Source organism: Mesocricetus auratus, unplaced genomic scaffold, assembly GCF_017639785.1.
Source record: "Mesocricetus auratus isolate SY011 unplaced genomic scaffold, BCM_Maur_2.0 Super-Scaffold_100031, whole genome shotgun sequence".
In the NCBI taxonomy this organism is placed as follows: domain Eukaryota; kingdom Metazoa; phylum Chordata; class Mammalia; order Rodentia; family Cricetidae; genus Mesocricetus; species Mesocricetus auratus.
Window position 1 is genome coordinate 6,106,535 of NW_024429212.1, and position 27,587 is coordinate 6,134,121.

At 45.6% G+C, this 27,587-nt stretch overlaps 1 protein-coding gene and 1 pseudogene across 4 annotated transcripts; both read left to right on the forward strand.

Moving 5' to 3' along the window:
• The first annotated feature begins 217 nt into the window (after nt 1-217).
• Dcun1d2 (defective in cullin neddylation 1 domain containing 2) lies at nt 218-27,156 on the forward strand. 4 transcript variants are annotated; one of them, XM_013122448.3, is made up of 7 exons: nt 218-332; nt 8,465-8,681; nt 10,637-10,805; nt 14,190-14,320; nt 21,349-21,431; nt 24,047-24,143; nt 25,143-27,156. In XM_013122448.3, exons 1-7 carry the CDS (start codon nt 330-332, stop codon nt 25,220-25,222), a joined length of 780 nt encoding a protein of 259 aa, XP_012977902.1. In that variant the 5' UTR covers nt 218-329; the 3' UTR covers nt 25,223-27,156. The 4 variants fall into 4 exon arrangements, with proteins under 4 accessions (XP_012977902.1, XP_005082682.2, XP_005082683.1 ...); XM_005082626.4 differs by lacking the exon at nt 218-332 and adding an exon at nt 677-1,387; XM_040733375.1 differs by lacking the exon at nt 218-332 and adding an exon at nt 5,886-6,551.
• On the forward strand, nt 6,061-6,160 carry LOC121135200 (annotated as a pseudogene).
• Nucleotides 27,157-27,587: the final 431 nt, after the last annotated feature.

Below are 27,587 nucleotides of genomic sequence, written 5' to 3' on the forward strand. Positions count from 1 at the left end.
CGCGGCGCGGTGTACGCCGGGAATTGGAGTTTTTAGAGCCTGTCGGCCAGTCTCCTTCCAGTGGGCGCGTAGCCTAAAAGCCAGACAACCGCAACAGCCTCCGAAAGAGAAGTCAACGGTTTGCACAAAACGCCGTGCCCCTGGCCTGAAGGGCAGCCTGTCTGCACCGCACGCGGAGAGCGGGAGCCTGGGCGAGCCTCACAGTCTGCCAAAGTGAGCGTCAGCATACTGCGCCTGCGCAGAGAACCTGCGGCCGGCCGCGGCAGCGGGGCGGAGAGCGGCGTGCGCTTGCGCAGAAGCCTGAAGCCGCTTCGGCAGCGTTGGGGAGCATGGTAGGTGGCTGGGTTTGCGCTTGGCAGGTGCGGCCGCAGCCGGGCGCGGAGGTCACCGCTCCGTGCTGGCTTCAGGATAACTGGACGGAGGAGGCCCGCTGTCTCCACCGGGGTGTGGAGGGAGGGGCGCGGTTGACTCCGGGAGGCATGGCCCTGCCTGGAGCGTCTGGGGAGCCCAGTTGGGTCTCGGGGAGGGCGACAGTGCCCGGCCCAGGGCTGACCGGACAGGAGGGCCGGACGCGGCTGCGAGTGCGGCGGGTGACACCTGCCTGATGGGCGGAGCCGACCGGCGTCTGAGTGGACAGTGACGCCGACTGGGGCGGAGCTGTCCGAGCCCGGCGAGCTCTCGGTCTGCGGAGATTTCGGGAAGAGGTGGAAGGTGGTGTGCGCGGGGCTCTGCGGGGCTCTGCGGGGCTCGAGGACGGTTTGCGGTCCGCGCAGCTGGCGCCGGCGGAGGATGTCACCAGTTGTCCGCTCGCTTCCAAAGCCACGATCAGGCTGGGGATCCTGGGGACGCGGGAGACGGGCAGGACGCCGAGGGAGAGGAGGGTTAGCCTAGTAGAGTCGGGAGGGGCCTAGACCGCGGGAGGGGCGCCTGACAACCCCATTCCTTGGACCTCGGGGTAACCATGCTCTGAGAGGCTGCGGGCGGATGGGACCCCAGAGTTTCGTCCTCTGTCCCTAGGGCGATGTCTGCTTGTCTTGGAGTTTGTGTAGGGGAAGAGCAGAGGGCTGAGGACCTCTTAGGTGGAGGCAAGAAGGGATGGAGCGAGTGCCGAGAAGGGCGAGGCTGGAAAACTTTATGAACCCAGAAACCAAGAGATGATTGAGAAGAGCAGCGGGACTCTTCCGATCAGCGGCTAGCAGACCCCAGCGGCCACCTATGCATGTGAACAGGAACTTAATTTGGGAAGGACAAGTTGGGATCCCAGGCTGAACATCCGGAAGCATTTGGATTTGACGACACACTCTCCAGGCCTGCACATGCCAAAGTACAGTCACCCTAAAGTGGGCCACAGATTTATTTGACCAAACGGTTGTCCTGTGAGCCCTTTGTAAGTTGACCCTAAGAGGAGGTATTTTGCTAAGCGTCCCTGGAAGGACATTCTACAGATGCTTTTTAAAATCTTACGTAGGAACACCCTTTGCCTAAATTTCTTCACAAGATAACACAAAAAATGTTTGAAGCTTTTTCATGCCAGCTTCCGATGTTCAGGTCACCTGTTCCATTCCGTCCAAGCTTCCGCTGTTTAGAAGGTCCCCTGTTCTGTTTTCTGTGTATCTCACTGATTATCACTGAAACAATTTGGAACAGCTTCTGTGAAGCTCTGTGCTGAGCTCCGTGTGAGACTGTGGAAACTAGTCAGTAGTTGCAGGCGCTTTTAACGGTGGTCTACAGTAAATGGGGTTTTGAAACATCAGAAAGTGGTGCAGATGAACCATTGGAAACGATAGGCAGAGCATGCACCAAAAGGAATTCATTAGTTTCTTCTTGAGATGGTTTTCTTAGAATGAAATGTTTTGTTGCAAGTTTAATTGACCAGAAGGGTTAGCATAGTTAAATCTACCGCTCAGAGCTGAAGTGATAGCGCAGCAGTTAGGAGTTGTGGCTCCTCTTTCAGGGGATCTGAGTTCAGTTCCCAGAATCGGCGTCAGGGAGCTTAATTGCCCATAACTCCAGCTTCAGGGCATCTGATGCTCTCTTCTGGCATCTGTGGGGTACATGTGTATGTGTGTTCTCAAATAAAACAAATCTCTTTTAAAACATCATTTTCAGGAATAGTTCTAATCATACTAGCCAATTCTTGAGGTCATCTGAACTCTCCCAGTTTTTATTTCAAGAATTTTGTACATTTTAGGGGCCAGTGAGATGGTTTTGCAGGTGAGGGCACCTGCCACCAAGCCTGATGACCTGAGTCCAATCCATGTGGTAAATAAGGAAAACCAACAGTATAAGTTGTTTTCTGACCTACACCCAAACACATTTCAGCACATGCACACAAAACAAATAAACGGAAAACTTGCACTAAAAATTCTGTGCATCTTAAACACTAAAATAATGAAGCAGAAAACTCGCTCTAGTTCTTTGGTTCCTATGACATGCTAAGCTTTCTCTAAAGTCACTTGCTTGAGTAAACCTCCGCATGAATTTCTCGTCTGCTTACATGGCTGTACTTGGAGCTTTTTTATTTCCCTGTAAATTTTTAGTTTGTATGCCATTTTTCTTTAGAAAGGTATTACCAATTCCCCTTTCTTCCCATTCAACCTGAGTTCTCTTAGCTGTTTTGGTTTTGGGGTTTGTTTGTTTGTTTGTTGTCGTTTTTGTTTGTTTTTTAAGAAAAGGTTTCTCTATGTAGCTGTGCCTGTCTTAGAACTCATTCTGTATACCAGGCTGGCCTCAAACACAGAGAGACCCATCCACCTGCCTCTGCCTCACAAGTGCTGGGACTAAAGGCATGTACTGCCATCACCTGGTTTCTCTTAGCTGGTTTTTAGTGTAAAACTCTTTAGATTTAGCTGTTGATCATGTTTTTTAAAAACACTTATTATTGGGGCTGGAGAGATGGCTCAGCAGTGAAGAGGACCTCGGTTCAGTTCCCAACACCCACCCAACTCCCAATTGCAGGGGATCTGTCACCCTCTTTTGGCTTTCATGAGTACCAGACTGCAGACAAAACACGTACATAAAATAAAAATAAATCTTATAAGAAATATTTTTATTATGAGTCGGACATGTGGAGGTCAGAAGACATCTGTGGAATCAGCTCTTCCCTTCCGCCCTTATGTGTGTTCTGGAGATTGGATGCAAGTTGTCAGCCTTGTGCAGTGAGCACACTGAGCCCCTTTGCCAGGCACTTTGGGAGAGGGGGAAGGGAGGGGATGGTCTTACTATGTAACCTTGACTGGCCTAGAACTCATTGTGTAGATCAGTCTGTCTCTATCCTCTGCCTCTCAAGTGCTGGGATTAAAGGCTTGCACTTCTTTTGTTTGTTTGTTTGTTTTTATTTTCCAAGACAGGGTTTCTCTGTGGCTTTGGAGGCTGTCCTGGAACAAGCTCTTGTAGACCAGGCTGGCCTCAAACTCACAGAGATCTGCCTGCCTCTGCCTTCCCCAGTGCTGGGATTAAAGGCGTGCGCCACCAACACCTGGCAAAGGCTTACACTTCTATGCAGGCATCAGGATATCATTTTTTTTAAATTTATTTAACTTTATGTGCATTGGTGTGAAGGTATCAGATCCACTGGAACTGGAGTTCAGACAGTTGTGTGTGGTCGTGTGGGTGCTGGGAATTGAACCTGGGTCCTCTGGAAGAGCAGCCAGTGCTCTTAAATCATTGAGCCATCTCTGCAGCCCCCTAGGATATCATTTGTTAACGCCTAAGTCTGTAAAGGCTAACATCCAACTATGTCTGTGCTGTCAGCGCCTTGCCCTTCCTTCATGGGTATTGCTGCCGCTCCTGCTGGCCAAGCACCTTGGCCCTCCCTTGAGGTCTGCAGTTGGTGGGGGGTATCCTGTACAGATAGTTCGATTTTAATAGATTGGAGGGAGATCTGTTTATTTCCCGGTCTGCACTCTGCCCGCTCTTTGACTAACGTGGAGGTCATTCAGCACCTCTTGAGTGCCTGGTGTCTGTCTACCACATACGCTCTTTGCACTGGATCACTGGTTCCCAACCCGTAGGTCACGACCCCTTTGGAAGTCAACCCTTTCCCAGGGGTCACAAATCAGATATCCTGCATATCAGATACTTACATTACAATTCATAGCAGTAGCAAAATTACAGTTATAAAATAGCTGCAAAATAATTTCATGCTTGGGCTCACCACAACATGAAGAACTGTATTAAAGGGTCACAGCATTAGGAAGGTTGAGGACCACTGCCCTAGATAAAGCTGAGGTGTCATACACTGGGAGGGGCCTACAGAGGTGACTTCAGGAGGCATATAGCTCAGAACCAGGCATCATGCTGTCTTCCAGGTGTCTACAGTTTCTTGATATGTAACTCTGTGATATTACACTTGTCACATGGTACAGCTGTTCCAGGGGCTATAACTGGTGGATAGTCTTAGAGGTTCTTGCTTGCTATGTTGAAATTTTTAGTGTACAAATCTATAGTGATTAGATTAGTCCCAATATTGTGCAGCCACCCCCTTTATTAAGTTCTAAAACATTTCATCACCTCAAAGAAACCATGTACCCATAAGCACATCCCAGTTCCTCCCTCCCCCACAGCCCCTGGTATTCACTAACCTCCAGATTTGCATATTCTGCACATTCCATATAGCATATAACATTTTCTATACAATGTGACCCTTTGTGTCTGACTTATTTCAATGAGCACAGTGTTTTTGAGAGTCACATTGTATCATTTGTCATTGTTTCATTCTTTTTGTTTTTGATTGAATGATACTCTATACACATATACCAAATTTAGTTTTATAACCATGACAGAAGTTTAGAATCTAGCGCTAATGGCTATCACAATAAAGATGTCATGTCTATTCTTAATAGAGGCCCATTAGGGGATGGGAATTTGTCTTTCTCCTAAAACTGTTTAAGTATTGATGGCTTTACTAGTCTTCCCTTAGGGAGATTGTCAGATTCATAAAAAGATACTGTTTCTATCAGTTGTCAGATAACTGTAATAGTGTATAAAATCTGCCCTAATTTAAACTTAAACTCAGCCAATAATGTACCTTGGACTGTTTGTCCATTATTTTTAAAGGCTCAATTTTAAGGAATACTATGTAGAATATATTCACCCAAAACCTATATTGGAGCAGCAGATTAGAACCAACAAGCCAGACTTGTATAAAGTTTTATTTGCATGTACATAGTGTTTGAACTGTTGACTTTTACTCTACAAATCTGAGTGTATGCGAGAGACTGTATGACTGTAGCTTGTGATATGATATTCACTGTCTATGCCTTTGTCTCAGGAACCCTGTGTATTTTTAGTATATAAGTAATAGTGGTCATCAGAATTTACCATGTCAGAAATTTAGAAGAATATATATTCTCTTTTTTTAATATTTTATTAATTTATTGTGTATACAGCCTTCTGCCTGCAGGCCAGCAGAGGACACCAGATCTCATTCAAGGTGGTTGTGAGCCACCATATGGTTGCCAGGAATTGAACTCAGGACATTTGGAAGAACAGTCAGTGCTATTAACCGCTGAGCCATCTCTCCAGCCCGAATATATATTCTCTTAGATTTTAAAGTAAATGTATTTTAGAATTGGTAACAGTGGGACCTGGAGAGATGACTCAACTGTCAAGGGTACCTGGCTGGTCTTCAGAATACCTGGGATCGATTCCCAGCACCCACATGGTAGCTGGAACTCCAGCAAGACTGCAATCTTGGGGTATTCACCACCCTCTGCTGGCCTCTGTGGATACTGCACACACATGGTGCACAGAAATAAACAGGCAAAACACATGAAAATAATAAAGTTTCCAAAATCTTTTTTTAAAGCATTTGCAGCCAGGAGGTGGTGGCGCACGCCTTTAATCTCAGCACTTGGAGGCAGAGGCAAGTGGATCTCTGTGAGTTCCAGGCCAACCTGGTCTACACAACAAGTTCCAGGATAAGCAGGACTACACAGAGAGACCTGTCTTTGGGAGGAGGGGTTGCAATAGTGAACCAGTTTTTGTTGTTTGTTTGTTTGTTTTTCCTTACATCTATGAAAATATCTTACTGTCCAGCATTGTAAAAGATAAGTTCTTGTACTCACTTCGGCAGCACACATATACTAAAATTGGAGCCATATAGAGAAGATTAGCATGGCCCCGTCCAAGGAAGACACAATAAGTGTTCTGTATTTTTTTAAAGTCTTCATCTTTATGTGTTCATCCTCTTTTTATATCACAATCACAAAGTCCTAGAGGCCTCTCCTGAGTACAGTAAGAAGAGCGAATGAGACTGGTGGCATTCTAGAGTCGGTTCTGTCATTGTGAGCCCCCAAAGGTCTCAGCACCCAGGATCTGCAGCGCCTACATAAGCTGACGTGTTTGCGCTTTATCATCTTACTTGCCTGCTGGGTCAACACTGCTGTTTTGACAGGAGCATTCGTCTTGCCTTAGAACAACTCTGGGACATGCTCTGTTGTTGGTATTTGTGTCTTACAGGGGACACTGCACGTGTCTTATTCCATAAGGGGCCATGAGCATCGCTTCCCTCAGGGTTGAGGCCGGGAGCACATGGGAGTCAGAGGCAGGTAGATATTCACAGGCCGGGAGCACAGGACTAAGGCGGGTCCATTGGTAGATCTTTCCATGTTATTACAAGAGACTTCCTAACCTAACCACGTTTTCCTTGCTGTGGCAGCCAGGAGGCTTGGAGCCTGCTTTTTCAGCCCATTTTCATGTATTGTACATGGTATGCATGTATGTTATCCTGGTCCCTTTCCTTCCTTGTTCCCTTTATTTCTTCATCAGCATCTTGCTATCCATTATATATTTCTGTAAGCTGAAATTTATTCTGTGTTGCTATAAATTCTCATCTTTATTTGTACAAGATAAGTGTAGTCCTTCCAAGTAAAAATTCTTCCTTTATTATTGTATAAAGCTTCTTGTTTAGAAAAACGCCTCAGGACTGGTGATACACCACTGTGGTATGGCACTTTGGTAGTGTACACGAAGCCCTGGGTTTGATCCCCAGACTGCCAAATAAAGAAACCTGCATATTATGGACTCTTTATTGATTTATGGAAATGAGCTAATCACGTCTTACCTTAGAGAAGTAGCCATGTTAGTCTGCAAATGTGAAGATGCTCTCCTGTTTCACTATAGACTATATATAGCACCATTACTTGGCAGTGTTCTTATTTATTTCCTACCCACAGCCTCTGTCCTACTTTTCATCTCACATATAGTATTATCATTTTCATTTCTTCATAAGCACTTTCGTTATTACCTCCAGTGTAACTCTTAGTTGTTTGTGTATTTCCATCGGCACAATCCTGCTTTTAAACTAGAAAAGCCATAAAACAGTAATGCTTCCAAGCTGTCCATTGTCTCCTTATTCACTAGAGCCTGAACTTAATGGAAGCTAGTGACTCTGCAGGTGGGCCCCTGTGATGGCCTCGAACCTTGTGTTGTTGACAGAGGACCAGATATGCTAATGTTTTAAAAGGAAAATAAAGCTATATTTTATACAAAGGGAACTGGGTAAATAAGAAAATGTTTTTCTTTTTTCTTTCTTTCTTTCTTTTTTTTTTTTTAAGACAGGCTCACTACGTAGCCCTGGCTGGTCTGGAGCTTTCTTTGTAGACCAGGCTGGCCTGTGAATATCCACCTGCCTCTGACTCCCATGTGCTGCAGTTAAAGGTATTCACCACTGTACTTGACTAACTTGCTTATTTATTTACTTATTTATAGACAGGGTCTCCCAGTATAGCCCATGGCTACCTTAGAACTCATTGCATAGAGGCTGGCCTTTAATTTGTTCTGAGTCATCCTACCTCTGACTCCCAAGTTCTAGGAGAACAGATGTGTACCGCTACTCCTGGCTTATAGTATATTTTCTATAGAAGGTTGATTTTCATTAGTTTTGGCGATTAAAATTTTGTTACTATAGAGATGCTATCATTTCCATTTTCAGACGACTGTACAGTCTTTTGAACTGATGAAGAGTGAGGTTTTGGTTCCTGCTATTCTGACAGTTGAGTCCAACAAGAAAAATAAATCCAGTTAAAATCTAGGTGTTAAGAATAGAGGCATGCCGGGCTGGAGAGATGGCTCAGAGGTTAAGAGCACTGACTGCTCTCCCAGAGGTCCTGAGTTCAATTCCCAGCAACCACATGGTGACGCACAACCATCTGTAATGAGATCTGGTGCCCGCTTCTGACCTGCAGGGATACATGCAGACAGAACACTGCATACATAATAAATAAATCTTAAAAAAAAAAAAGAATAGAGGCATGCCACGCAGTGGTGACACACGCCTTTAGTGCCAGCACTCAGGAGGCAGAGACAGGTGGATCTCTGTGAGTTTGAGGCCAGCCTGGTCTAGAGAGTGAACTCTAGAACAAGCAGGGCTACACAGTGAAACCCTGTCTTAAACAAAAAGAAAACAGGCTGAGCAAACAGGACTTCATTGGCTTTCCCCCCTTTTTGTTTCACCCCAAAGCATAAACTTAAATCAACTCAGAAGGACAAAGTCCGCCAGTTCATGGCATGCACCCAGGCTAGCGAGAAAACTGCTATCTACTGCCTGACACAGAATGAGTGGAAACTAGACGAGGCTACAGACAGCTTCTTCCAAAACCCAGAGGCGTTCCACCGAGAGTCTATGAAGAGCACTGTGGACCAGAAGAAGCTGGAGCAGTTATATGGCAGGTACAAAGGTAAGGAGTGAAATGGCAGCAAAGCTGACAGACGCTCTACAGTGATCGGCACGAGTGATGCTAGGGGGATGGGCAGCACGAGTGACGCTAGAGGGATGGGCAGCACCAGTGATGCTAGTGGGTGACCAAGTTCCAGATGCCCTCTTCTAGTGGTTGTTCTAGAGCCCACCCTCCTTCGCAGAAAGGCTGGAGAAGAGGGAGGGAGTCAAAAGATGGCTAACAGGCTAGCCTTCACCTAAGCCCTCAATCCCTGTCCTCCGGTACAGTGAATGCATGCTGAGGACAGTCAGGCAGGCAACTACTTTGCAGGCTGCTGCTGCAGCTGTACTGTACCTGTTAATGCATTTCCCCCTCAGGCTGGTTTTGGCTTTTATGTTGCTTTGGTTTTTGAGACAGGGTTTCTCAGTGTAACAACTTTAGCTGTGCTGAAACTTGCTCTGTAGACCAGGCTGGTCTTGAACTCACAGGGATCTGCCTGCCTCTGCCCACAAGTGTTGGGATTAGAGACGTGTGCTACCACTGCCTGGCTATTTGTTTGTTTTGTAATAGAACCTTTGTCCCATAAGCATGGTGGGGGGTATAGTGCAGTTGGAAAGATGTCTAGTTTCATTCATTTCATTTGTCATCAATTTTCCTTTGCCGTTGGACATCGTGGCATATCCCAGCACTTGGGAAGCTGAGGCAAGAGAATTTCTGCAAATTCATGGCCAGTCTAGGATAGACACAAAATCCTATCTTTTTTTTTTTTTTTTTTTTTTTTTGGTTTTACGAGACAGGGTTTCTCTGTATTGTTTTGGAGGCTGTCAGTCCAGCCTGGCCTCGAACTCACAGAGATCCACCTGCCTCTGCCTCCCGAGTGCTGGGATTAAAGGCGTGCACCACCACCACCCGGCAACACAAAATCCTATCTTAAGAGACAACAAGTGCATCATTTAGAGTAGAGTAGTAGGGCTGGAGAAATGGCTCAGCAAGTAAAAACCCTGCTGTACAAGCATGAGGACCTGAGTTCAAATCTCCAGCACCCACATAAAAGCCAAGCGTAGCGGCACACCCCAGTAACTTCACTCCTAGGAGAGGGAACACAGATGGATCCCAGGGGCTGGCTCACTAGCCAGCTAATGTAGGCAAAGCTGCATACTCCAGGCTCAGTGAGAGATGCTGTCTCAAGAAATGAGACGTGGGGTTGGAGAAATGGCTTAGCAGGTAAGAGGACTTGCTGCTCTTACAGAGGACTGGGGTTTGGCTCCCAGCATCTATGTGGTGCCTCACAACCCACTGTAAGTCCAGGCCCAGAGGAATTAACACCTACTTCTGGCTCCTGCTGGCCACAGGCATGCACATGGTTTAAAGCATGTACGCAAAACATTCATACACATAAAGTAAAAACATTAAAAACAACACGTGGAGCGCAGTAAGGGAAAGCACTGAGGTTAACCGCCAGCCTCCTCATGTACATGCCCATGTGTGCAACACACCAGTTTCTTTGCTAGCATCATTTATAAAGATAATACTGTACGTGGGTGTCAGTTAGGAGGCCTGGGCAGTCTATGGGGTCTCTGGTAGTGGATCAGTATTGATCCCTAGTGTATAAATGGACATTGGGAGCCCATAGCTCCATCCTCAGCTAGAAATTAGATCAGAGTTTTGGCTCTGGTGCTGATGTTAGAACCCAAGCACAAATGCAAGCATTCCTCCACTGCGCTCACTAATGAGCTCTTGATGGCCACATCTCTTCACAAGAGTTTCAGTGGGTTTTTCTTTCCCTAAAACCCGGAAACCTAGATCATAAGAATACAACTGTTTTCTGGGTAGGTTTTAATGCTCTTTATTTGTTTCATACTTAATAGAAAATGGTTGTTCATTTATTATGTATTAACAGAGTAGCATGATTCCAACCAGCATTTTAGGATTGCTTTTCAATGTAGTATGATGTTTCCCTCCTGATTTCACAACAGACCCACAGGATGAAAACAAAATCGGAGTTGATGGGATTCAGCAGTTCTGTGATGATTTGAACCTGGACCCTGCCAGTATTAGTGTTCTGGTCATAGCGTGGAAGTTCAGGGCTGCCACTCAATGTGAATTTAGCAAAAAGGAGTTTGTGGATGGCATGGCAGAGCTTGGGTAAGTACATCATTCTCAATTTAAATTTTTGAGTAGGAGAGACACTTGGATCATTTTTCCACTACTTACAAGTACTAATTTCACATACATGTATTTTGTATTTTCTTTGTGTATTATGAACCTCTGGTTTCTTTTCAAACTCAAGTTTTTATCTACTTGATAAAAATCTTTATTTGTATTAAATCTTGTTATTGTTTAAATTTTAAATCCCTCCCCTTGGGCTGAGGAAAGCAATGGCTCCGTGGTTAAGAATTTGCAGTGCTCTTGTAGAGGCCACAGTTCAATCCCCAGCTCCCACGTCAAGCCGTTCACACCCACTGCTTGTGCCTCATGCCCCAGGGGATCTGACCCCAACACATGCATGCATATACACATGTGTGAGTGTGCATACGCACATGTACATAATTTAAGTTACTAAGAGTAAAACTAAAAATTTTAAAACTAACATTCTTCCAAGTTTTAATTAACAGTGAATGGCAGGGTAAAAATTTAACCACTTATGATATTTTATACTAAATGTATAATTTGTTATATGGTTGTATTAAATTCCAATAAAATACCATTTTGGTTTTTGTTTCTCTGTTCTACCCAACAGAGTTAGAATTAATGATTTAAGATGTTTCTCATTTAACAGATGTGACAGAGAAGTAAATGAAAATATTTTTAATTGCTAAACTTATTGAACTACGGATTTGGAGAGATGGCTTAGCGGTTGAGAGCACTGGCTATTCTTACAGAGGACCCAGGTTCAATTCCCAGCACCCACATAACAGCTCACAACTGTCAGTTACTCCAGTTCCAGGGTTCTGACACCCTCACATAGACATAGATGCTGACAAAACACCATTGCACATAACATAAAAATAATTAAAAAAATAAATAAATAAAATGCACATTAGCCAGTCGTTGGTGGTGTACACCTTTAATCCCAGCACTCGGGAGGCAGAGGCAGGCGGATCTCTGTGAGTTTGAGACCAGCCTGGTCTACAGAGTGAGTTCCAGGACAGCCTCCAAAGCAATACAGAGAAACCCTGTCTCAAAAAAACTAAAAAAAAAAAAAAAAAGCCAACTTATTGAGCTACTTTGTGAGGTGGTATAAAGGCCAGCATGTTCTACTTGCCAATATTTGTAACACTCATTCACTGTTGATACTTAATTGTTTTGAGTTGCTCAAAAGCTGAAAACCCGTAAAGTTGTCCCTGGAGGACACACTTACATCACTTATTAAGACAATTCCCTGCAGACTTGCCTACGACTGGGCCTTGTGGAGGCGTTTGCTCAATTGAGGTCCCCTCCTCTCAGGTGCCTCTAGCTTGTGTCAGGTGGACATAAAAAGTAGCCAGCACAATGATGAAGACAGTGCTGGCGTCAAACACGTGTAGAACTCTGCTTCTGAGACTCTCAGAAAGAAGAAAACAGTGAGCACTTAACAAAGTTATCTGTGAGCAAACATCATGGCCAAAAGCAGCAACTCAAACAAGGCAGGAGCCTGGAGGCCGGGCCTAAAGCAGAAACCATGGACCTCCCATGGCTTGCTCAGCCTGCTTTCTTATACCATGCAAACCACATTCCCCGGGGATGGCACCACATCAGTGGGCCTCCCACGTCACTAACCAAGACGAGGCCCCACAGACTTGCCTCTAGGCCAGTCTTAAGAAGGTACTTTCAGAATCGAGAGTCCCTCTTCCCCAATGATGCTAGGTTTTGTCAACTCAACATATCTAGCCAGCACAATATCCATCCATCCCTAAGTAGAAAAATAGAACTGGAAAGGCGGGATAATAATGACAGAACTTAGCACGCTCCAAGCCCTGGGTTCAGTCTCCTGTAAACAGAGGTTTCTCTGTTCTGCTCTGTCCCGCTGCTGCTTTTAAATAATCATTCAGAGGCTTAATATTAACTACAAATTGTTTGACCCATAGCTCAGGCTTATTGCTGTCTAGCTCTTACAACGAAAATGAACCTATTTCTATTAATGTACGTTTTGCCACGTGGCTTTGTGGCCTTACCTGTTCCTTAGTACATCTTGCTTCTCCAGAGACTTGCTGGTCTCTCTCTGACTCCACCCTTCTGTCTGTATCTTCAGTTTGACTTTCCTGCCTAGCCTTCGTCTGCCTTGCTATAGGCCAGAGCAGCTTCTTTATTACCAATGAGAGGAATACATATTCACAGTGTACCCAAGGACTATCCCACAGCAGTCTCCAGTACTTGAAGATGAGGAGGAGAGTCAGCAGGAGGAAAATACAAAAAGCAGGATTGCTGGGCATTGGTGACACACGCCTTCAATGCCAGACACTTGGGAAGCAGAGGCAGGTGGATCTCTGTGAGTTCAAGGCAGAGACAGAAGCAGGCAGATCTCTGAATTTGAGGCCAGTTTTGTCTACAGAGTTCCAGGCCAGCCAGGGCTGCACAGTTAGACCCCGTCTCAAAAACAAATAATAACAACAACAACAAAAAAAAAGTTGTTAATCAGCAAATCAGGAGCTTGTTGCTTTTTAGACGATTATAAAATCAAATAACTTAAAGAAGTGGCAGACATTACAAATTTATGCCAGTAAACTTGGCAGCCACTTTGAAATAGAGAAATGGTTTTTAAAATATACCTTGCTGAGTTAGGTGGTGGTGGGACACGCCTGTAATCCCAGCACGTGGGAGGCAGAGACAGGTGGATCTCTGAGTTCAAGGCCAAGAAACAAAACAAAACAAAACAAAAAAATAAGTAAAAAACTTGGAACCCGCTGTTGAAGCATGTGAGACTATGGGGGACGTTCTCATTCCTGTTACCAGCATCTGTAACTTATAACTTCAAAAGGGAAACTTGTGATGGCTTCACTCACAAACTTGATGAAAAGAAACCCCAGGTCTTAAACAAGCTCTAGTGAAGAGCTTCATAAAAGGAAGATGATTTCTAAGCCTGCTTAATTTTGTCACAACATACATGAAAATCAGTTTCAAGTGGTTTGAAATGTGCTAAAGATATTTAACCTCTGATAAATAACGCAGAAAATAATTTTATGATCATGCAAAAGAGTGACTTTTGCATTGTCACCAAATAAACGTGAAAAAGAAAGGGCTTCATTTTGTAGTGTTTGTGCCAAAAATAAATAATAAATGAGAACTCTCATCATACAAATCACAAAGCAGAGAGGTCTACAGAGTGAGTTCCAAGACAGCCTGGGCTACACCAAGAAACCCTGTCTCAAAAACAAGCAAACAGCATGTGCATACATAAAGTGTGCACAGCCAGAGACTTCAGTGCTGTCACAGCTCTACACTACAGGATCTTAACGGCACTGGCGAGGGCGCCTGGGAGGTGAGGTCTCTGGAAATGAGGGGTGACGAGCCCGCAGATCACGAGTAACAAGCCCTTCTCTGTTGTCGCAGGTGTGACAGCACAGAGAAACTGAAAGCTCTTCTTCCCAAGCTGGAGCTAGAGCTGAAGGATTCGGCAAAGTTTAAAGACTTTTACCAGTTCACCTTCACCTTCGCCAAGAACCCTGGGCAGAAGGGTTTAGGTGAGTATGAACTCCAGGCTTGCAAGGGGCCAGATCTGTGTCCTGTTGTAAGTGGGCAGAATCAGTGTGATTCCAGCACAGACGGCTGTGACGATGCCTTCTCTGTCTTAGTTTCTTTGTTCTACTTATTCTTCACATAGCGGGAAATATCAATTGATAATGTCTCTCGGCTTCTAAATGTAAATATTTTAAACTTAAAATATGAACTAGTTTGTGTTTCGTGTTATCTCTGTTGCAGTCAAGTCTGAATGTTTGGGACTTGTTCTCTGCGTGGTGGTTTGCCCGCCAGGCCTTGGAACCGCTCTGCTGTGCACCAAGCTCCTCTCGGGGCTGTCAGTTCTACTTCACTACAGATGTGCACATCTGGAGAGTTTGTAACTGAAAACTCCAGTTTGAGTTTCGATTTATTTGGGGTTTTATTTAGTTCTGCATCTGAGTACTGGGTTATTTCTAGCTAGTTTCTTCCTAAGAATAACCCATATCAACCTACGATTAACTTGCCTGGGGTATGTAAAAGGCCTTGTGTATTTATATGAAACATCTTACATATTAGAAGGTGTGTTTAGAGCTGGATGTTGGTGGCGCACACCTTTAATCCCAGCACTCGGGAGGCAGAGGCAGGCGGATCTCTGTGAGTTCGAGGCCAGCCTGGTCTACAGAGCGAGTTCCGGGAGAGGCTCCAAAGCTACAGAGAAACCCTGTCTTAAGAAAAAAAACAAAAAAACAAAAAGGTGTGTTTAGAAGCTAAAACTGGTGAATAGAAGCAGTACCGTCGAGGGCTAAAAATTGCACAGGGAGTTAGAGAGGGGGGTGTCCTGACAGGTGGAAGCCTGGTGCAAGTCCTCACATTCAGTGCCTGTCCCGCCACCATCACACGCCTGTGCACAGTGGGCACCTGTGTCTTCTCACCTGTCTTTCCTGCCCCGCCCCCTACCTGTCCTGTAGTCATCACCGTCCCCGTCCTCCTCCTCCTCCAGCGTGGCACAGGTCCAAAGACTCAGGCGGCCAAGAGATGTTCTTCGTACACTTCCTAGGGCAGTCCCTTAGGGCCGCCTCCTCGTCTTGCTTGTTTTCTCTGGTGTTGATGTTTTAAAGTTAGTGACCTGGCCATGGCCAGCCATCCTTTTCCTCCAGGCTCATCTGCATATGAAATGGCCTTTCCCCCCTCTGAGATCACATGAGTGCTTCAGGAGCCTTCAGAGTTGCATTTAGAAACTTGTCTGAATAGATCCGCTGGAATTTCAGAAGGCAGAAATGCCATCGCTTCCTGTCAGATACCTGCTGGGAAAACCATGTATTGATCCCTGTCCAAAAGATGCTAGGGGTGTGGTGCAGTGGTAGACTGGCGTCTCAGTCTGCACACAGCCTTGGCTTCCATCTCCAGCATGAAAGCCAAAGGAGAGATTCGGGTAAACGAGACGCGACCCACACTCATGGGTCATGAAGCACCGTCAAGGGCAGCACTAGTCAAGAGGTGATTGAGGCACACTTGCTGTGGTCAGGTGTATCCCGACCTCGGTACTGCAGGATCTGTCCTCGTGCCTAAGGAGGAAAGCATAGCAAAGCGCACTGTGTGTCACGGGTCATGGAAGTAAGGAAGGGGGCAGGTGTCCTGTATTCTGCTCCTCTTATTTTTAAGTTTTTTGAGACTTATTTTTATATGTTTGGGTGATTTGACTGCATGCACCCAGGTGAGGCTGTCATGTCCTCTTGGAACTGGAGTTACAAATGGCGGTCAGTTGCCATGTGGGTGCTGGAGACTGTAATTGTCAGTTACTGGTAACCATTGGGTAACTGTTGAGTCTTCTCTGAAGCCCCTCCACCCCTTTTTAGAGGCCAGTCTTTGTTTAACAGATAAAGGAGCCAGCCAGGCGACACAGCTCTTTGGCCAATCCGTGCATGCCTGGGAAAGCTCTTGCACAGCCTTCCTGGTGGAGAAAGGAGGCCAAAGGTCCTCAAGGCAATATGTCTGGAGACCAAGGCATTGGCTACAAGATCCTGGTGACATTAGAATTTTGACTGTTTCCAGTGGTATTGGTACAAAGTAAAAATCTGAGCCAGAGCAATAGCCATCCTAATGGTGGATTTAGGTGTTAGATAAGACTGGGGCAGCAAGAATCTTGCCAACCAGTCCACAGCCATCATCCCTGCCTTTCAGACATCTAGACCAGGACCTGAAAAATGTAGTCTCAATACTAGACTCAGTACTGTGCCTAATAACTACTAGTATCTGTTAATGATTGGTTGATCTTTATTCCCATACCTCTTTGACAAGTAGAACTCATGCTGGTGTTTCTTTTCTTATTTTAGAATATATTGAATGTACTAAATAATGGGTTTCATGGTGAAATTTTTATACAGTATATAATATACACTGGCCTATTTACTCCAATATTGCCTTTTCTGGTCCCCATTCCCCTCTTACTGGTTGGCTTAGTCACTGTTCTAGTGCTGTGAAGAGACACCATGGCCACAGCAGCTCTTATAAAGGAAAACATTACTTGGGCTGGCTTACAGTGCAGAGTTTAGTTAATTATCGTCACAGCGGGGAGCATAGCTGTGTGCAGGCAGACATGGTGCTGGAGAGTACTGAGAGTTCTGCATCCTGATTCACAGGCAGCGGGCAGAGAGACACTGGGCCTGGCATGGGCTTTTGAGCCCCCAAAGCCCACCCCCAGTGACGCACTTCCTCCAACAAGGCCACACCTCCTAATCCTCTGATCCTCACACTGTAGTGAATTTTTATTATTTTATTTTGACTCAGTGTTTCTCTAGGTAGCTCTGGCTAGCCTGGACCACAGACTCAGAGAGATCCCCCATGCCTCTGCTTGTGTCCCTGAGTGCTGGGATTAAAGGTGTGTGGCACTATGCCCAGCCCATTTCTTTAAAAGAAAATGTAGATTTTACATATAAGATAAAATGTGTCTTTCTGAGTCTAGCTTATTTCACTCAATATGATCTCCAGTTCCCTCTGTTTTCCTGAAAACATGATTTTGTTCTTCAGGACTTACTAACACTATGTTTGCATAGCATGTTTTCTACATTCCTTTTGATGGGTACCCGTCAGCTTTGCTGAGCCATGCAGTGTAAATGTGGGTAAGCAGTCTCTACTGTAAGCTGATTTGATTCCTCTGGGCATATGCACAAGAGTGGTACACCTGAGCCATATGCTAGTTCTAGTTTTTATTCTTTAAGGAGCCTTCATACTGCTTTCCACGGTAGCTACTGGTTTATGATGGCAGCCTTATTTTTTTTTTGCAATTTGTGTGTGTGAGAGAGAGGGGGAGGGTGGATATGACCCACATGGAGGTCAAAAGACACCTTTGTGAGTCATTTCTCTTGCACCCTCGTGGGTTCCGGGATGAAGCTCTGGCCAGTCTGGCAGTGGCGAGCACCTTTACAAACAGAGCTGTCTCAGTAGTTGTGCACTGACATTCTTGATCCTGGCCGCAGATTGCAGACTGTGGCTACAATTTAAGCTTCTCCGTACTTCTCCGTGAGTGCATGTCCCTTCTTGTGCTTGGTGGCAGAGCATAACGGTAGCAATAGAATCAGTAGGCTTCATGTTTGTAGTTGCTCTTTCAGGGAGGAGCTGCTGACCACTCCCCACTGGGACCCCATCCCCGTCCCAGCCATCCCAGTCCCCCCTCCCTCCGAAAATAGAGTTGAATTAATCCTATTTTATCAACCACCCTGCTCCTTCAGTTTTGGTCTTCACAGAGACTGACAACCACCTGTCTGCGAGTCCTTCCTCCCAATTCCTATGCATCTGAACTCATGTGCTCAGGGACACTTTGTCCTAAGATCTCCGGGACAGTTCCCCTTTGGTTCTCGTTCTTGGGTTTTGTCCCTGTTTGGTCAGGGCCTCTGTTGCTGTGATAAAGCACCGTGATCAGAAGCACCTTGGGGAGGGAGGAGTTTGTTTCATCTTACGGCTTGCAGTTCAGCATGCAGCGCAATCAGAGCTGAGCAACTGAAGGCCATGGAGGAGTGCAGCTTACGGCTTGCTCTTCCTGGCGTGCTCATTTGTTTCCCCAGGGGCGACACCACCGACACTGAGCTGTGCTCTCCTACACGAATCGTCAGTCAAGAAAATGTCACCCAGGCTAGTTTTGGGGCACTTTCTCAGTTGAGGTCTCCTTTTCCCAAATGACTCGAACTTGTGTCAAGTCGTCATGAAAAAAAAAGCCAACACGGTCCCTTAACCTAATCTTTAAGTTGTTCTTAGTGCTCTTTTGCTTATTTGAAAGTGGACAGTTATACTTTTGACCTGCTTTGTGGATCTGTTTGTGGCATGTACTGATAGCTTGGAACTTTCTGCCTATTCATGTGTATCATGTTTAAGGGATGTGTTTTCCAAAGGTCGGGATTGAATGTAGGACCTCACACATGCCAAGCATGTGCTTTACTGCTGACCTATTATGTCTCCAGACTTTTTTTTTTAGATGAATTCTCACTGACCTCAGTCTCCCCAAAGATCTGCCTGCCTCTGCCTCTTGGTTGCTGGGATAAAGGTGTGTGCCACCTCTGTAGCATCCTTACTTTTAGGAGTGGAGTTTTTACTTTGGGAGGCTAAAACTCTTGACTTATCTTTCTCTCCTGTACCCCATTTCCTAAGAAACTGAGAAGAGGTAGCTGTTACATTTGCAGTCTGTTTTAATTTAGACCCTGATCACCCATTCAGCATCATGAGAATTCACAGGAGCACACTGCTGGAGTTTTCTAGAAACTTAATGGAAGACTGGGCTTGGGCTCCCTCCGGCTTTAGGTTGTCTGTGAGCAGATGTTAGGGACTGGAGTGGCAGCTCAATGGTTGAGGGAAGGTTCGGTCACTCCTCAAGGCTCAGTGCTGTGTTAAGAGCAGGCCTGACTCTGCCGTGCTATTGCTCGTCCTGCACGGCCAGGCCCTTCTTCCTGAGCCCAGCCTCCCTGGCCATGTTCGGTCTGCACAGAGCTTCACACGTGCTAGGGTGAGTACCCAACTGCTGCGCCGCATCTCCACTTAGGACTTAGTTTCAGCACGGAAACTTTTAAGTGATTTTATGCCGCTACCGTGGGAAATCAGCTAGCTTGGAGGATCTTGAGTTTTGAGGAAATAGTTTCACACTAACTTACGTTTTTTTCTGAACAGAGGGTGCTGCTTTGTCTAGTGGAGCATCACACATGTAATTCTAACTAGCCTTGCCTTCTAGCATTTTCTTAATCAAGAGTTGGACTTGTTAGAGGTTCTTGGAAAGAAATTGGTGCCAGAACGTTCTCATTACAAAGTAACTATGGCCCCTGATTTCAGTCTGGAGGTCTACTGTTGGGGAATTTTGTAGTTGTTATTTTGCAGGTGGCCCAAGTTCACATGGATATTGTGACATGTTTTACATAGGGCTATTAAATGTTGGAAATTTATGCATTTACTTATAGTCATGTGACTCATGCACTTCCAGATGAGGTACTTTATAAGAAGGGTTTCTAGGACCAAGACTAACCCAGACTCAACTAGATTATAAAGTATGCCATAAAACTTTATTTTTCTTTCCTCCTCAGGTTCTCCTCCATTTCCCAGTGTGAGCGCTTTACATCATTAAGATGAGTTGAATCTAGATCTCACTTAATGTTCTTCCTAAGGGATAAGGATGTAGACTTATAAGCAGGACAAGACTAATCGTCTTAGCATTACACTGCGGGTCCCATAGGTAAGGCCTAGCAAGCCCTCCACACGCCTTGACTGGACCTCTCTGACACTCTCCTTCCATGGAGACTCCAGGGTACTTAGGACGGATCGGGCCTGCAGCATACCCTATAAGCCCGTAGGGAATAAGCATCCTATCCAGTGTTGGTCACTAGCCATTTGTCTCTCGTTTATCAGTGTTAGTAGTGATCGACCCTGGAAGTCTCAAGCTAGAGCCCTGACATCAATCATTTCCCTCCAGGTGGGATCAAACCAGATTCAGGAGAAAGTCTTGGAGAGTGGGTGTCACATTTAAACTAATCTGTTCCCTTAATGTAGTTGTTGGTCTGCTTTTCACATTGCTTTATCTGACATACGTGCAAAAATTAGGAGATTATTTTGGCATAGTTACCTTTTTTTTTTTTTTGCCTGTGGTGAGCAATATTCATCATGATTAAAATAGTCAGGCTTAGAAATAGGCTTGCTGTGCCCAGCATATAAAAAGAAGTATGAAATGTTTGCAGGGAGCAGACGGCTAGTCCCGAAAACTCTGACAAGAGTCTGTCCCAGAGCCTCCTGGAAACCTAGTGTCTATTTTCCATTAGATACACAGCTTTAGCTAAACCTTATAGCATAGATGTGTTTAAGAATGGTGAAGTACAGGCTGGAGGGGTAGCTCAGCCGTTAAAGGCTAGGCTCACAACCAAAATTATAAGAATGGTGAAGTACTCACGGTTTTCTAATTGAGGGAGAGGATATTAGCTTTGACTGATAAATAACCCAAATTTTTAATCTTTGTAGCAGTGAAAACAGTTTTCTCTATCATCTGTAGAAATTTGTCTTAACTGTGCAGTGAGAAATTCAGAGTCCTTGGAGTCCCTGTTTGTTTGAGAATTGGTAGTTCTAAGACAGCCAGGTCTGCCTTAGTTCACACAACCATGAGGCAGGTCTGCTGGAGGAAACTGATCCCTCCCTTAGAAATGAGGCCTTTAATTTTCAGCTTATCACTTTGAAAGAGCAGCGGCCTGCTTTCTAAATAACTGATCTACACTAATAGTAATAATAGATTGGATCAGGCACAGTTATGTCTGACACACATGGAATGCAAGTCCCAAAACTAGTTAACTGGGGGCAACTACTTGCATGTCCTAATAATACACAAGTGCTTCCTAAGAAATTTCCTCAGACTTATAAATTTAGATTACATGTCATTTCCAGAAACACTTGCATAGAGATTGGGCAAGATTGCCAAGTAATTATTCTTATTCTATAGGGGAAAAAGGGAGATTTATTAATCACTCTCTTTCTTTCTCTCTGTCCTTCCCTCCCTCCTTTTTTCTCCCCCATTCCCATTTCTCTCCGACAGATTTAGAAATGGCCGTTGCATATTGGAAGTTAGTATTGTCTGGAAGGTTTAAATTTTTAGATCTTTGGAACACATTTCTTCTGGTAAGTGACTGTTTCTTGCTTTGTGTGCCCAATCAAGAAGAAGCGTTTCTTATTTAAAATGCTAAGTATTGGGGTACATGCCTTTAATCCCAGCACTCCAGAGGATAAGGCCAGTGGATCTCTGTGAGTTCAAGGCCAGCCTCGTCTGCATAGTGAGCTCCAGGCCAGCCAGGGCTACACAGTGCGATTCTGTCTCACAAACCTTTAAATAAGTAAGATGCTAAGATGGAACACAGTCATCTGAATAGAGGATGGATGGAAAGGCGGGGGGCACAGGTCTGCCACTTGCAGAACGCCTCAGCACAGCAGCAGAGCCTGCTACAGGTGGCAGCTTCTCTGAGGCTGTTCTATACCCAGCTGCTTTTTCTAGAATGATCTCCATCAGCTTACAGCTGATCTCAGCAGCTCTCAACCTGCCGTCTCTTCTGAGGACTTCCTAAACCCAATCACTCTGCAGCGCTATTGAGGAACTTCAAATCCATGCAAGAACACACTAGCTGCGCACTGCTCTGGACTCTAGATGTGGACCAGAGGTGCTCTGTCATCACATGTGTCTGTAACCTGACACTTTTAAAATCGACTCTGCCACACGAAGACGGACAGGAGACTTTTATGGGGTACCATAAGGAAGGCATTGTGGCTGTGCTGGACCCTGTGTTGTGGGGACAGCCAGTGTAGCTGTGAGCTCTCTGAATGAGTAGAGCGTAAGGACATGTCCTGCATCCACAAAAGACGGCCCTGGTGACAACAGAGATGCCCAGACCTTCTGCACTGTCACAACCGTGGAAGAAGGTCATGCTTCCCACGGCACACCCTGTGACCAGGCTGGCCGCACCCCCTCCTCTTCTCCATCTGTGACCCCAGCTGCCATGCACCCTGCTCTGCCATGGCAAGATTGGTGGCCTTGGACATATTGCTCCTGTGTGCCTCAGTTTCCTTATCTAGTGGTAGCATTTGAGAGCATGGCCTGTGGTCTTCATGTCAAGGGGCTCATCCCATCATGGGTCATGTTACTTCTCCGATGTTGAGTGGTTGATAAAGCAGCACCCAGTTCCTCCTCTACTCATTTCGTGATACATGGGATGGAATCTGCAGCCTCCTGCATGCTAGACAGGTGCTCTACAGCTGAACTACGACCCCAGCTCACTTTGTGTTTGAAGCAGGGTCTTGCTGAACTCAAGCAGGCCTTGAACTTGGGATCTTCCTGTCTCGCCTACTAAGTAGCTAGGATTACTGGCCTATTTCACCAAGTTCTAATCTTTGGATTACACCCAAACTACAAGACATTGCCCAGAGAGCTCCACAGCCTTGTGTGCAGGACTAAGAAGATGCTACCACATCATGGAGTCAGCAGGATGCTAGAACACACGCAGTGCCACTGACGGGAGGACTGAGAAGGATGAGGAGATTCCGCAGTAGAACAGAGAACAGAGCGGCAGAGCTAGATTGGCATGGCAGCCGAGAACTTTCAGACCTAATGTTGGTGGGGACAAACTGTAAGAACGACTGGTAGTCTAGCAGCTGATGTTCTAATATACCATATGAAGTTCTTAAAGAGTAAGGCCAATAAATAAACGGGCTTCAAAATAAAGACACAAGACAAGGCCTGGCAAGATGGCTGCCAGCAAGTCTGACACCTGGAGTTTGATCTCTAGAACCCAGATAGTGGAAGGAGAGAACTGACCACACACACACACACACACACACACACACACACACACACACATGCACACATACGCACATGCACACACACAGGCACGCATGCACATGCATAGAAATAGATAAATGGGGCTGGAGAGATGGTTCAGAGGTTAAGAGCACTGACTGTTCTTCCAGAGGTCCTGAGTTCAATTCCCAGCAACTACATGGTGACTCACAACCACCTTGAATGAGATTTGGTGCCCTCTGCTGGCATGCAAGCAGAAGATTGTATACATAATAAATAAATAAAATTTAAAAAAAAGAAATAGATAAATGTGAAAAATTAAAGATAGCATACACACATGTTACATGCATGTGAAAACTGGCATGACAGTGGTAAGTTCAAGGAAATGAGTGCTTTTGTAGGTGACGTGGGGACAGCCTGTAGAGACAGGAGCCACTGAGGCCCAGCTTTGCTTCAGAACTTGCCTTTCTGTGGTACAGATGTTGTATTCGTTTTCCTGTTGTTTTTGTGACTGGAATATTGAGTAACAAAGGTATTTTAGATAAGTATCACAACTCCCTCAAGAAATCCCTGATATGTAAAAGTATAAATATAAGGAAATAAGTAGAAATAGGACTCCATATTGTCCTGCATCATCTCTGAACAGGTTTTAGGGAAGTGGGGAGGGAAAGATATTTGGAGCCTGGCCTTCTGTCTAACCAGACAGCAGTGTATAATTTTAATATTTAAAATATTTTAAAATGAGGCAGTGTTCTTTCTTTGGACTTACGGCACATAGCACACGAACTTGCTGTAAAGGACTATTGCTTTCACCTGTGCTGGTTGTAAGTTTGTACTCCGCGTCACGCTAAGGAGGATCACTTGCAGATGCAGTGTGCCCAGCCACTGGCATATCTGAGCGCTGAGATCTGAACCTTAACCTGGTGGATGTTTTTCTCTTATGTATTAGGAGCATCACAAAAGATCAATTCCAAGGGATACTTGGAACCTTCTCCTAGATTTTGGAAACATGATTGCAGATGATTTGTCTAACTACGATGAAGAAGGTACTAGAAGTTGTAGGACTTCTCAGGGTTACCAGAGATGCTCATGCCTCCTGTGGATGCTAATGGACTACCTCCAGAGTGAGGGCCAGACACGGACCCAGAAGGGCCACCCACCTACCCACAGGGATGAGAGCAGTATACTGACTTACTTCCTTGTCATCTTCTAGAACCATATAAAACCTGGTTAGAGTGATTGGAAATGTTATTGTAAGTCCATGCATATTTCCCCCTAATGCCAGAGGACCCCACACTAGAGACTAAGGTTCTCCCATACAGCAGCACTGCTCCCTGAGAGGGGCCTGATCCTGGGTACCTTGTCTCCCCTCCAAATGTAGCTGACCTGGACTTGGTCCAGGACATCTTCACTCTTCATGCCTTGTGGCCACTACCCTGTCACTAACAGCATCCAGCATCATGTCCCTCATCTGTAGGTCCTCTACACTCAACACAGTGCCCATAACAAATGCCTCATGAAAGCTTCTTGTATAAAGGAGGGATAGTTGATGTAGACAGCTTGGTTTTCAGGAGCCATGCTGTCCCTGGTAAAGCTAACTTGTCTGCTAGGGGACAGCTAGCATGTGAGGCAGCCAGTGCCAGTGTGGCTATGGCGCCCTGCACGGGTAGATTTGGTTGGGAGTCTGGTAAGGAGTCAGAGAGAATGCCCGTGACCAAGGATTAAAGCTCCTTGGCCCCTAGGAAGCTGTGAGTCCACTTATTTCCACTCCCAACCAGCAAGTTCTAACTGCCCACAAATTGGCTGAGGCCCGAGAGGCCACCTTGTAGGCCCAGTCAGTGAGGGTGTGGTCTACACCCACCACTCGCTGGCCCTACTTCCTGCAGCAGAAGAGCCGAGCGACCTGAGCAGGGCGATTGATCTGACACAAACTGCATAAGCTTCCAATTGTTTGCTTCCTTAGAGGTTAGATTTGGGGAAAGAACATTTTTAATATAAAATCCCGCTGTAAGACTTATTTTAAAAATGTGTTTGTTTTCCTTTAGGAGCCTGGCCTGTCCTTATTGATGACTTTGTAGAATATGCACGACCAGTGGTCACGGGTGGGAAGCGTGGCCCTTTCTAAATGGAAGCGTCAGATGGATGGAGGGTGGATGAGATGGACCCTGAAAGGAGACAGCTGGGCTGGTTGCTGTGTGCATTTGTTGCTGACTTCAGAAGTCTTCCTCGTCCATTCATGAAACAAATCCTTACTCCGCTTAAAGGCTACGTGTAGGAACGGAGAAGCTCCTCAGGACATTAGGGACGGCGGGTCATCAGAGCTACCGCTTTAGGAGACGCCTGCATGACTTGTCTTTACAGAAAGCAGCATAGAGCCTGTTTGCAGGGCAAAAGCGTGCTGTTCTGTCAGTCCACGATGTTCAGGTGAGCACCAGCGGTTTCCAAAGCTGTGGAATCGCACTGCAGTTATGCTTCAAAATAGCATCTGTGTCCTCAGAATGATGTATCTTCTGTACAAGTCCAAGTTGTTACAAGCGTGCCCTGATGAAAATGGCCTTGTCAGAGCCTACTGCTTTTAATCTTGGTATTCAAGATTGATAGTTTTGAATTATCGAATCTCTAGATTTACTAGATGTTTGTTTTATTTTCTCTAGAAGACATTGTTGCAGTTTGCACAGGGATGGTACAGAATGTAATCCAGCAGGTTCATTTCAAACTGTTTACAAGCTGGTGGGCCTGATTTACGTCTAATGAGGTTATTATTATTAGGCCTGGATGCTGCCTCCTGAGAAGTTTCTTATTTTTTAATATATTTTATTATATTTAAAAGGACATTTTTCCATGAGAAATACTTCTTTTTGGGTGATGAATTAGATTTACAAATCGAATGCACTGGTTCCCTTCACCTGTCTACAATGTCTTCAGTGCCCATTGTCCAGCCCTTGGATAGCCATATGCATTTGGAAGCAAAAACGTCATCCAAAAGAGTCTGTACCCAAAGCCTCTGTCTCATCTGTCTGCACCATGTCACAGTGTCGTGTCGCCATCTGCTGTTCTGGTGTTTCTCTGATCAAGATCCACTCATGCACACAGGCACGGAGGCCTGGATACTCTCTGCTCATCTGATGTCAAGCTTTGAACATCACTGTGCTGACCCTACCTCACACTTGCCAAGACTTAGTGTCACAAGCGTGCCTTGCCGCCCGGCCTACCACGTGGCCATGGAGCAGATATGCTGGGCCCACTTCAGGACGGGGGGCTGGTCAAATGCCCATACTCAGAAAGCCTGTCCCAGGTGTGCTGTTGGGCCAGCTTTCGGTAATGGCACACGTCCCTGACTTAGGAAACAGTCTGAGGCTTGTGTGTCCTGCAGTGAGATGGGCTGTTGGTGTGGGACAGGGATCTCACAGAGGTGGTGGAGGGTTGGAACAGGAGGCCAGTCTCCACAAAGCCAACCCTCACTGTGTGAGGTGACATCACTGAGGACCTGTCAACGCAAGTCTGCGAAAAGGAAAACTGGGACATCTTAGGGAGTGTCTGTAACCAAACTGACTGAAGGAAAACCTGGAAAGCAAAGCCTCCTTCCAGGCTCTGTGGGTCCCTTACATGCAGTGAGCCTCTGTTCAGAGAAATCTAGAGATAACTAAATTTTGGAGGTTTGCAATATGCTTTTGTTTTTAAGATTTAAAATTCTTCAGGAAGATCAGTGATCTGATTGAGCAGGTTCAGGCATTTGTTGCCTAGCCTGATAACCTGAGTTCGGTCCCTGGGAACCACATGGTGGAGGGAGAGATCCAACTCCCACAGGTTATCCTCTGACCTCCACACGTGTGCCATGAAATGCATGCATTCCCCCTGCACACACATGTACTTACACAATAAACAAATCAATGTAACGTTAAGATTTTAAATTCTATGGGATAGTTAATAGGCTGTGAAGTACTAGTAATTGATAAAGGCTTTTCAAAGAATCGTGCTTTCTGTTCTACTTACACTTGAACTGCATGTTACAGAAATGCTGAAAACTTGAGAAATGGCAAATAAAGTATTTTCCCTGGTGTTGTGATGTCCTTTATTCTTGGTTGCCCAAATACCTGTGCACATCAAGGCCCTGGTCTTTGGCTTGGACCAGCAGTAAGGCCCCTGTAGCAACAGCAAACAAGCCCTTGCCACACTGCCTCTTAGTGCCTCACCAGTAAATAAGTGTATCGGAGACAGACAGCTTCCTTTGTCTGGGTTTCTTTCTCAGTACAGTGTGCTGGACACATGGGAGCTGCATTTCAGAAAATACTAATATGATTGTGTTTAAAACACATTTACCAAACACAGCAGGTTTAAGAAATGCATGTAGCAGGGCATTGGTGGTGTACACCTTTAATCCCAGCACTCGGGAGGCAGAGGCAGGCGGATCTCTGTGAGTTCGAGACTAGCCTGGTCTACCGAGCAAGTTCCAGGGCAGGCACCAAAACAATACAGAGAAACCCTGTCTC

Bases quoted from the DNA above. Each gene is read 5' to 3' on its own strand.
- Dcun1d2 (XM_013122448.3), top strand. The intron at 21,432-24,046 runs GTAAGTGACTGT...CTTATGTATTAG, and splicing joins TTTGGAACACATTTCTTCTG to GAGCATCACAAAAGATCAAT. The intron at 24,144-25,142 runs GTACTAGAAGTT...GTTTTCCTTTAG, and splicing joins GTCTAACTACGATGAAGAAG to GAGCCTGGCCTGTCCTTATT.